The sequence below is a fragment of the Tachyglossus aculeatus genome, chromosome 23 (assembly GCF_015852505.1).
Source record: "Tachyglossus aculeatus isolate mTacAcu1 chromosome 23, mTacAcu1.pri, whole genome shotgun sequence".
Taxonomy (NCBI): Eukaryota; Metazoa; Chordata; class Mammalia; order Monotremata; family Tachyglossidae; genus Tachyglossus; species Tachyglossus aculeatus.
The window spans coordinates 6012978-6024424 of NC_052088.1; the positions used below are offsets into that span (position 1 = coordinate 6012978).

At 53.8% G+C, this 11447-nt stretch overlaps 1 protein-coding gene across 1 annotated transcript; it reads right to left on the reverse strand.

The window, feature by feature from the left end:
• Positions 1–1695: 1695 nt before the first annotated feature.
• PIGH (phosphatidylinositol glycan anchor biosynthesis class H) lies at positions 1696–10399 on the reverse strand. The gene is made up of 4 exons (XM_038765435.1): positions 10217–10399; positions 7792–8001; positions 4781–4864; positions 1696–2153 (listed from the first exon to the last, which is right to left on the reverse strand). Exons 1-4 carry the CDS (start codon positions 10397–10399, stop codon positions 2061–2063), a joined length of 570 nt encoding a protein of 189 aa, XP_038621363.1. The 3' UTR covers positions 1696–2060.
• Between the last annotated feature and the right edge of the window lie 1048 nt (positions 10400–11447).

The following is an 11447-nucleotide window of genomic DNA, read 5'->3' on the forward strand; positions in this document are numbered from 1 at the left end:
CTGTTCTAAGCGCTGGGGAGGTTACAGGGTGATGAGGCTGTCCCACGGGGGGCTCACAGTCTTCATCCCCATTTTCCAGATGAGGGAACTGAGGCCCAGAGAAGTGACTTGCCCCGAGTCACGCGGCTGACAAGCGGCGGAGCCGGGATTCGAACCCACGACCTCGGACTCCAAAGCGCAGAAGACCGGCCTTAGGTCCCGATTCTACCCTGCTGCTGCTGCTCTCCCGCCGGGTGGGAGATCCCTCGAAACTCCTGGGGATCTTGGAGCGACTCAATCCCGCGTTTCCACATTTCTCCTCGCGTTTGGGCATCCCGGGACCGAGCGGGCCACCCAGAACTCTCTGGGAACATCAGCTCTCATCATCATCATCATCGTCAATCGTATTTATTGAGCGCTTACTATGTGCAGAGCGCTGTACTAAGCGCTTGGGAAGTACCTCTCCCGAGAGTCGTCCCGCTGGGATGAGCGGCGTGGCCCTGTGAGCGAAAGCTCCGAAACAGGACTGCCTCTGCCCCGAGAGGTTTCCTGAACGGCTGCAAAATTACAATAATTGTGGGATTTGTTAAGCGCTTAGTACGTGCCACGCTGGGATGGAGACGAGCAAATCCAGTTGGATCCGATCCCTGTTCCACGTGGGGCTCACCGACTTTTAATCTCCGTTTGACAGGTGAGGTCAGAGTGAAGTGACTTGCTCAAGGTCTAACGGCAGACAAGTGGAGGAGCGGGATTAGAACCCAGCTCCTTCTGACTCCCACCCCCGTATTCAATCAATCGATCAATCGTATCTATTGAGCGCTTACTGTGTGCACAGCACTGCACTAAGCGCTTGGGAAGTACAAGTTGGCGACATACAGAGACAGTCCCTACCCAACAGTGGGCTCAGAGTCTTGTACATATTTATTACTCTATTTATTTTACTTGTACATATCTATCCTATTTATTTTATTTTGTTAGTATGTTTGCTTTTGTTCTCTGTCTCCCCCTTTTAGACTGTGGGCCCACTGTTGGGTAGGGACTGTCTCTAGATGTTGCCAACTTGTACTTCCCAAGCGCTTAGTCCAGTGCTCTGCACATAGTAAGCGCTCAATAAATACGATTGATGATGATGATGATAAAAGATGTATTCGACCCACTAGACCACACTGCTTCTCCCAGAGACGACAAACGGGAGTGAGTTGGTTCTTTTTTTATTAGGAATCACCTTCTTGACAATCTGGGTTGCCTGACTCATTTTACGGTCATCGTCGCATTCGTCTTTGCCACCTCCCACCCGCTACCAAAGTGAAGGGTGATCACAGTGGTACTCGTTAAACGCTCAATATGTGCCAAGTACTGTACTAGGCGCTAGGCCGCTAAGCGGATCGGACACGCTCCCTGTCCCGCGTGGGGCTCACAGTCTAGGAGAAAGGGCCAATGGGTAGCGTGTCCCCATTTGGCGGCTCAGGAAACTGAGGCTTACAGGACCGAAGTGACTTGTCCAAGGTCACACAGCAGGCAAACGGCAGGGCCGGCATTATAATAATAATAATAATAATAATGGCATTTGTTAAGTGCTTACTATGTGCAAAGCACTGTTCTAAGTGCTGGGGGGATCAGGTTGTCCCACGTGGGGCTCGCAGTCTTAATCCCCATTTTACAGATGAGGGGACTGAGGCTCAGAGAAGTGAAGTGACTTGCCCAAGGTCACCCAGCAGACACGTGGCGGAGCCAGGATTCGAACCCATAACCTCTGACTCCAAAGCCTGGGCTCTTTCCACTGAGCCATCAGCTCCTCCGTCGACGCCGAGCCCCTTGTGTTTTCCCCTGGGCCGCGCTGCTTCTCCACACTGGGTAATAACTAATCACCTCCCGCATCTCCCGCACCGCTCCCAAGGCGATTTTAGAGGACGTGACCCAGGAATTCTGTGGTGGAGCTTGGAAAACAACTCCGATTTCCCACACCCCAGTGGGTGTCGCGAGCGTAGCCTCCGGCTGGTTTGGAAGGACCCAAGGAAGAAGCCTACCAACAAAGCCAGGAGGGCTTCCCGGAGACGGCCCACCTCCCCCGACGGGCGGCTTCACGGGAGGGGAGACGGGGCCTGTCGGTGCGCTAGGATCTCCTGGCAGCTCCTGTACACTTCGATCAGGCAGTCCAGCCGCGGCTTGGCGCTCTGCATCTCGGAAGAGAAACGGACAGTCGGGAAAAGTCCAGGAAATGGAGGGGCGGGAAGGACGGGCTTCCTTATTCCCCTCTCAGGGAGAGTTTCCAGACCGCTACCGGTCTCGGCTACGGGAGGGAGAGTCAAGCAGGGGCCTACCCGTTCCATTCCTTCTATAAAAAGCAGCGTGCCTCAGTGGAAAGAGCCCGGGCTTTGGAGTCAGAGGTCACAGGTTCAAATCCCGCTCTGCCACTTGTTAGCTGGGTGACTTTGGGCGAGTCACTTCACTTCTCTGGGCCTCAGTTCCCTCATCTGTAAAATGGGGATGAAGACTGTGAGCCCCCAGTGGGACAACCTCATCACCTTGTAACCTCCCCGGCGCTTAGAACAGTGCTTTGCACGTAGTAAGCGCTTAATAAATGCTATTATTATTATTATTATTATTCCTAGCTTGGGCAGTGGCTAGTGAGTGGAAAGCAATCTGCTCCAGGTCAAAACTCACTTGCGCTGGGCAGCAGCGGCACGGGAGAGAGTCGAGGGCGGAGACTCAAGCTTACTGCGCGGAAGGAGGCCATAGTAAACCACTTCCAGATTTTTACCAAGAAAACCCTATGGATCCACTACCGGAACGACTGCGGATGGAGAGGGAGGCGTTCTGGGAGAGACGTGTCCGCGGCGTCGCTGCGGGTCGGAGACGACTCGCCAGCATAAGGCAAGACACCTGTATGCAAACATCCTCTCTCCCTGATATTGCCATTGAAAGGTGCCAAATGGACCCCAGGCTCTACTCTGTGGATAATAATAACCATTCATTCAATCGTATTTATTCATTCATTCATTCAATCGTATTTATTGAGTGCTTACTGTGTGCAGAGCACTGTACTAAGCGCTTGGGAAGTACAAGTTGGCAACATATAGAGACGGTCCCTACCCAACAGTGGGCTCACAGTCTAGAAGGGGGAGACAGAGAACAAAACATATTAACAAAATAACATGAATAGAATAGATATGTACAAATAAAATAGAGTAATAAATACTTACAAACGTATATACATATATACAGGTGCTGTGGGGAGGGGAAGGAGGTAAGGCGGGGGGAATGGAGAGGGGGGAGGAGAGGGAGAGGAAGGAGGGGGCACAGTCTGGGAAGCTGTGGAAGCGAATGAGGTCACCAAGGGAGTGAGTTTAGATCAAGAACAGAAGGGGACCAAGAACTGAACCTTGAGGAACCCCTATAGTAAGGGGATGGGAGGGGGAGGAGGAGCCCGCAAAAGAGACTGAGTGAACGGCCGGAGAGATTAGAGGAGAACCAGGAGAGGATGGAGTCTGTGAAGCCAAGGTCGGATAGCGTGTTGAGGAGAAGGGGGTGGTCCACAGTGTCGAAGGCAGCTGAGAGGTCGAGGAGGATTAGGACAGAGTAGGAGCCGTTGGATTTGGCAAGCAGGAGGTCACTGGTGACCTTTGAGAGGGCGGTTTCCGTGGAATATAGGGGACGGAAGCCAGACTGGAGGGGGTCGAGGAGAGAGTTGGTGTTGAGGAATTCGAGGCAGCGCGTGTAGACGACTCGTTCAAGGAGTTTGGAAAGGAATGGTAGGAGGGAGATGGGGCGATAACTAGAAGGTGAGGTGGGGTCAAGAGAGGGTTTTTTTAGGATGGGAGAGATGTGGGCATGTTTGAAGGCAGAAGGGAAGGAGCCAGTGCAGAGTAAGCGGTTGAAGATGGAAGTTAAGGAGGGGAGGAGGGACGGAGCGAGAGATTTCATAAGATGAGAGGGAATGGGGTCAGAAGCACAGGTGGCCGGAGTAGCACTTGAGAGGAGGGAGGAGAGCTCCTCTGAGGATACTGCTGGGAAGGATGGGAGAGTAGCAGAGAGCGTTGAGAGCCGGGGGGTTGGAGAAGGTGGGGAAGTGACTTTGGGGAGGTCGGACCTGATGGATTTAATTTTATTAATGAAGTAGGAGGCCAGATCGTTGGGGGTGAGGAAAGGAGGACGGGGAGGAACCGGGGGCCTGAGAAGGGAGTTGAATGTACGGAAGAGCTGACGGGGATGATGGGCATGGGTGTCAAGAAGGGAGGAGAAATAGTCTTGTCTGGCAGAGGAGAGGGCTGAGTTAAGGCAGGAAAGGATAAACTTGAAGTGAACGAGGTTGGCATGGTGTTTAGACTTTCGCCAGCAGCGTTCGGCAGCTCGAGCATAAGAGCGAAGGAGGCGGACGGTGGCAGTGATCCAGGGCTGTGGGTTAGTGGTACGAGAGCGGCGAAGGGAAAGGGGAGCGAGTGAGTCTAGCTGAGTAGAAAGGGTAGAGTTGAGAGCAGTAATCTGATCGTCAAGACTGGGCAGAGAGGAGAGGGAGGCGAGGTGGGGTGTGAGGCGCTCAGAAAGATGGATGGGGTCAAGAGAGCAGAGATCTCTGTGAGGGAGTAATATGGATTTACAGGGGAAAGGAGTGTGAGTGAGGAGGCAGGTGAGAAGATTATGATCAGAGAGAGGGATTTCAGAGTTGGTGAGGGTGAACACAGCGAAGCGGTAGGAGATGATGAGGCTTAGTACAGCGGCCGGCACAGAGTAAGCGCTTAACAGACACCATCGTTGTTATTTCAGTGGCAGACGGGGCCTGAGAAACATCCTTTCTGCTCACCTGGAAGACAGGGACCACCTGAGACACGCCTTGCTGATCTCCCGGGTCCTGAAGCAGAATGCACAGGTAGTAGATCACTTTATGCTAAGAGACAGGGAGCAGTGGGGGGGGGGAGAAACACAGAAAAACCATGAACGTGATTCACTTTCTTCAGGGAAGCCCAGAGCGCTCTCGGAGACGGCAATCTCAGCACAATGCCTAGCAGGGCCGGCTCTCTTTTGTGCAATGGGGTGAGTGTTGTCCTCACTTTAAAGATGAGAGAAATCAAGGCCTAAGGAAGCTCAACTAAGAGTAGGATCCGGATGGGGATCTTAATTTCCCGGTGGTGGTCTTAATTTCAAAGCCAGTAGAGCAGCATGGCTTAGCGTGGCCGGATTAAGCCCTCTTTTCCCCCGGCTCCCTCTCCCTCCTGCATCGCCTACGCGCTTGGATCTGTGACCTTTGGTCATTTGATATTCCCCCCCACCAGCCACCCTGCAGAACTTCTGAACAGACGTTTAAATTATTATAAATTACTTATTTATTCATATGAACGTCAGTCTCCCCCCTCCAAACTGTAAGATCGTTACGAGCAGGGAACGGTCAGTCTCCCCCCTCTAGATGCTAAGCTCATTACGGGCAGGGAACGTGCCTGCTAATTCTGTTGACTTGTACTCTCCAAATACTTAATACAGTGCTCTGCGCACAGTAAGCGCTCAATAAATAGCATTAATTGATTGTCTGCGGGATCCTGGAGTCGGGTGATCGCACTTCAGGAGACTTAGTGCAGGAGGAACCTCTGAAAAGGGCTGACACCTGTCTCCATGTTTTGTTGTCTGTCTCCCCCTTCTAGACTGTGAGCCCGTTGTTGGGTAGGGACCGTCTCTATATGTTGCCGACTTGTACTTCCCAAGCGCTTAGTACAGTGCTCTGCACACAGTAGGTGCTCAGTAAATACGATTGAATGAATAAATGAATGAATCACAGATTGAATGCAGTAGACTCTAAGCTCCTTGTGGGCAGGAAATGTGTCTACCGACTCAGACTGTACCCCCTCCAAGTGCTTAGTACAGTGCTCTGCACACAGTAGGGCACTCAATAAATACCACTGATGGATCGATTTCTCTCCCAAGTGCTCTGCATACAGTAAGCGCTCAATAAACACCTCTGATGGACTGATTAACCTCCCCAGTGCTCTGCACACAGTTAGCGCTCAAATACCACTGATGGATTGATTACTCTCCCCAGTGCTCTGCACACAGTAAGTGCTCAATAAATGCCACTTTTTGATCGATTACTCTTCCCAGTGCTCTGCACTTAGTAAGTGCTCAATAAACACCACTGATGGATCGATTACTCTCCCCAGTGCTCTGTACACAGTTAGCGCTCAATAAATACTCTGATGGATCGGCTTTCTCTCCCCAGTGCTCTGCACTTAGTAAGTGCTCAATAAACACCACTGATGGATCGATTACTCTCCCCAGTGCTCTGTACACAGTTAGCGCTCAATAAATACTCTGATGGATCGGCTTTCTCCCCCCAGTGCTCTGCACTTAGTAAGTGCTCAATAAACACCACTGATGGATTGATTATTCTCCCCAGTGCTCTGCACACAGTAAGCGCTCACCTTTGACGGACTGATTACTCTCCTCAGTGCTCTGCACAGAGGAAGCGCTCAATAAATACCACTGATGGATCGATTACTCTCCCCAGTGCTCTGCACACAGTAAGTGCTCAGTAAACACCACTGATGGATTGATTATTCTCCCCAGTGCTCTGCACACAGTAAGCGCTCACCTTTGACGGGCTGATTACTCTCCTCGGTGCTCTGGACAGAGGAAGCGCTCAATAAATACCACTGATGGATCAATTACTCTCCCCAGTGCTCTGTACACAGGAAGCGCTCAATAAATACCACTGATGGATCGATTACTCTCCCCAGTGCTCTGTCCACAGTTAGCGCTCAATAAATACTCTGATGGATCGGCTTTCTCTCCCCAGTGCTCTGTACACAGTAAGTGCTCAATAAATACCACTGATGGATCGATTTCTCTCCCAAGTGCTCTGCATACAGTAAGCACTCAATAAACACCTCTGATGGACTGATTAACCTCCCCAGTGCTCTGCACACAGTTAGCGCTCAAATACCACTGACGGACTGATTACTCTCCCCAGTGCTCTGCACAAAGTAAATGCTCAATAAATACCACTTTTGGATCGATTACTCTCCCCAGTGCTCTGCACACAGTAAGCGCTCAATAAATACCACTTTTGGATCGATTACTCTCCCCAGTGCTCTGTACACAGTTAGCGCTCAATAAATACTCTGATGGATCGGCTTTCTCTCCCCAGTGCTCTGCACTTAGTAAGTGCTCAGTAAACACCACTGATGGATCGACTACTCTCCCCAGTGTTCTGTACACAGTTAGCGCTCAATCAATACTCTGATGGATCGGCTTTCTCTCCCCAGTGCTCTGCACATAGTAAGTGCTCAATAAACACCACTGATGGATTGATTATTCTCCCCAGTGCTCTGCACACAGTAAGCGCTCACCTTTGACGGGCTGATTACTCTCCTCGGTGCTCTGCACAGAGGAAGAGCTCAATAAATACCACTGATGGATCGATTACTCTCCCCAGTGCTCTGTCCACAGTTAGCGCTCAATCAATACTCTGATGGATCGGCTTTCTCTCCCCAGTGCTCTGCACATAATAAGTGCTCAATAAACACCACTGATGGATTGATTATTCTCCCCAGTGCTCTGCACACAGTAAGCGCTCACCTTTGACGGGCTGATTACTCTCCTCAGTGCTCTGCACAGAGGAAGTGCTCAATAAATACCACTGATGGATCGAGTACTCTCCCCAGTGCTCTGCGCGCAGTAAGTGCTCAATAAATACCACTGATGGATTAAACTAGAGCAGCACCGACTCGGTGAGCCATGTAACCTCCCGGGAGGGTCCAGAAGGAGCCAGGCCTCAGAATTAGCGGTGAAGAGGCCCCGGCTTGGGCGGGGAGAGCCTCCGCTTACCATGTAAATGGCTTCGTTGATGACCACGTCCTTCACCAGGCCCATCTCGATGAAGGTGGTGCTCTCTTTGCCCGAGGCATAGGACGCGGTCATCTGGATGCCCAGCGAGCCGATCACCAGCAGGCTCTCTTGATCGATCTTCACGAAGTGGAGGTAGCCGAGCAGCCCGACGAGGGTCAGCACGATGGCGGCAGACAGCACTATGCTGTTCTGGACGGAGCCAAATACAGTCAGTCGGTTGTCACGATAATAATAATGACGGTGTTTGGTAAGCGCTTACTACGTCTACTTGTTTTGTTGTCTGTCTCCCCCTTCTAGACTGTGAGCCCGTTGTTGGGTAGGGACCGCCTCTATCTGTTGCCGACTTGTACTTCCCTAGCGCTTAGTCCGGTGTTCTGCACGCAGTAAGCGCTCAATAAATACGATTGAATGAATGAATGTGCCAAGCACTGTTTTAAACTGGAGTAAATACACGGTAATCAGGTTGTCCCGTGTAATAATAATAATAATAATAATGGCATTTATTAAGCACTTACTATGTGCAAAGCACTGTTCTAAGCGCTGGGGAGGTTACAAGGTGATCAGGTTGTCCCACGGGGGGGTCACAGTCTTCATCCCCATTTTACAGATGAGGTAACTGAGGCCCAGAGAAGTGAAGTGACTTGCCCAAAGCCATATAGCTGCCAAGCGGCGGAGCTGGGATTTGAACCCATAACCTCTGACTCCCAAGCGCAGGCTCTTTCCACTAATAATGGTATTTGGTAAGCACTGACTAGGCACCGGGCACGGCGATGAGCACTGGGGTGGATAATGGGAAATCAGGAGGGAGCCAGGCCCTGTCCCAGAGTAAAGGAGGATCTCCTCGGGCGGCGTCATCGTGGGACCCGGGCAGGCCTGGGACGAGCCCTTCCCTCTTCTGTAAAATGGGGACTGCAGCAATGGCGTTACACGTAGTAAGCGTTCACTAAGTAAGTGCCATGAATTGGTCTGCTGTGTGACTTTGGACAAGTCACTTCACTTCACTGGGCCTCAGGGACCTCATCTGGAAAATGGGGATAATAATAATAATAAGCGCCTACTATGTGTAAAGCACCGTTCTAAGCGCTGGGGAGGATACAAGGTGATCAGGTGGCCCCACGGGGGGCTCACAGTCTTCATCCCCATTTTCCAGATGAGGGAACTGAGGCACAGAGAAGTGAAGTGACTTGCCCAAAGTCACACAGCCGGCAAGCGGCGGAGCCGGGAGCCCCCTGTGGGACCACCTGATCGCCTTGTATCTCCCCCAGCATTTAGAACGGTGCTTTGCACATGGAAAGCGCTTAACATTCATTCAATTGTATTTATTGAGCGCTTAGTGTGTGCAGAGCACTGGACTAAGCGCTGGGGAAATACAAGTTGGCAACAGATAGCGACGGTCCCTACCAGCATCATCATCGGTCACGTGGCCGGGCAGAGGATTGGGGGGGCGGGGAGGGGGAGGAACCTGGGGGCGGGGCCAAGGGAGCTCGGGGGGCGGGGCCAAGGGAGAGAAGGGGCCAATGGGAGAGTGGCGGGGCATGACGAGGGAGGGGGGGAAAGGGGCGGGGCCAAGGAACCAAAGGGGGCCGGGGGCCAATGGGAGAGGGGGTGAAGGGGCGGGCCAATGGGAGAGGGGAGGGGCGGGGCCAAGGGAGGGCGGGTCCAATGGGAGAGGGGGAAGGGGCGGGCCCAAGTAAGAGGCGGGGTCTGGAGTCTGGGAGAAGGGGTGGGGCCGATGGAGGGGCCTGTGGAGAGGGGAAAGGGGCGGGGCCAGTGGGAGATGGGGCGGAGCCTGGGGAAGGGCGGGGCCTGTGGAGGGGGGAAAAGGACGGAGCCAAGGGGAGAGGGGCAGGGGGCGGGGACACTGGGAGGGGGGAAAGGGGTGGGGCCAATGGGAGGGGCGAAAGGGTCCAAAGGAGGGGGGGAAAGGACGGGGCCAATGGGGGGGGGGGGGAAGGGGATGGACCTGTGGAGGGGGGGAAAGGGCGGGGCCAAGGGAGGGCGGGGCCAATAGGAAAAGGGGGAGGGGTGGGGGCAATGAAGGGGAAAGGGGCGGGGGTAATGGGAGAGGGGGCGGGGCCAGGGGAAGGGCGGGGCCAATGGGAGAGGGGAAGGTGCAAGGCCAATGGAGGGGCGGTTCCAATGGGAGGGGGAAAGGGGCGGGGCCAAGGGAGGGGGGAAGGCCGGGACCAATGAGAGAGGGGGAAGGGGCGGGGCCAAGGCACGGGAGGGGCCTGGGGAGAGGGGGAAGGGGGCCGAGGGAGGGGGAAAAGGGGCGCGGCCAATGGGGGGCGGGGTCTGGGGAGACGGGGAGGGGCGTGGCCACGGGTGGGCGGGGCCGAGGGAGTCCGACAGGGGGCGGGGCCGCGGGAGGGAGGGGGTCCGGAGGGCGGGGGGGTCCGGGCACCTGGCAGAGGGCGAAGAGCCCGTAGGCGGCCAGCCACACGGTGCAGGTGGCGGCGCTGAGGGCGCGCAGAGACAGCCGGGGGCAGTCGAGGCAGAACTCCCGGCACGTGGGGGAGTACGAGCGGCGCCGCAGGGCCAGGGCGCCCCCTCCCACGGCGCAGAACCACCGCCCCGCCTCCGCCATGCCCGCCGACGCTCTAGCCCCCCCCGCCGTCTCGCTGCCCCCTCGCGGCACTTCCGGCGGCAACGCGAGGCCCCGCCTCCCGACGGAGGCCCGGCTGGGACAAAAAGCCCAATCCCGGCCGCCGTCCTCAGCCCTTCGCCTCTTGTCAGCTGGGTCACTTTGGGCAAGTCACTTCACCTCTCTGGGCCTCAGTTCCCTCATCTGCAAAATGGGGATGAAGACTGTGAGCCCCCCGTGGGACCGCCTGATCACCTTGTAACCTCCCCAGCGCTTAGAACGGTGCTTTGCACACAGTAAGCGCTTAATAAGTGCCATTAACGTTATTATTATATTATTATCTGGGCCTCAGTTCCCTCACCTGGAAAATGGGGATGAAGACTGTGAGCCCCCCGTGGGACAACCTGATCCCTTTGTATCCGCCCCAGCGCTTAGAACAGTGCTTTGCACATAGCAAGCACTTAATAAATGCCATTATTATTATTGTACTCTGGGCCTCAGTTCCCTCATCTGGAAAATGGGGATGAAGACTGTGAGCCCCCCGTGGGACAACCTGATCCCTTTGTATCCTCCCCAGCGCTTAGAACAGTGCTTTGCACATCGCAAGCACTTAATAAATGCCATCATTATCATCATTATACTCTGGGCCTCAGTTCCCTCATCTGGAAAACGGGGATGAAGACTGTGAGCCCCCCGGGGGACAACCTGATCCCTTTGTATCCTCCCCAGCGCTTAGAACAGCGCTTTGCACATAGTAAGTGCTTAATGCCATCAATCAACCAATCAATCGTATTTATTGAGCGCGCTTACTGTGTGCAGAGCACTGTACTAAGCGCTTGGGAAGTACAAGTTGGCAACATGCAGAGACGGTCCCTACCCAACAGTGGGCTCACAGTCTAAAAGGGGGAGACAGCGAACAAAACCAAACATACTAACAAAATAAAATAAATAGAATAGATATGTACAAGTAAAATAAATAGAGTAATAAATATGTACAAACACATATACAAGTGCTGTGGGGCAGGGAAGGGGGCAAGATGAGGGGGATGGA

Excerpts from the sequence above, each read along its gene's own strand:
- PIGH (XM_038765435.1), bottom strand. The coding sequence starts at position 10,399 with ATGGCGGAGGCGGGGCGGTGGTTCTGCGCCGTGGGAGGGGGCGCCCTG. Across the intron at positions 8,002-10,216 it reads GGCTCTTCGCCCTCTGCCAG|AACAGCATAGTGCTGTCTGC; the intron begins GTGCCCGGACCC and ends GGCTCCGTCCAG. Across the intron at positions 4,865-7,791 it reads TCAACGAAGCCATTTACATG|CATAAAGTGATCTACTACCT; the intron begins GTAAGCGGAGGC and ends CCTGTCTCTTAG.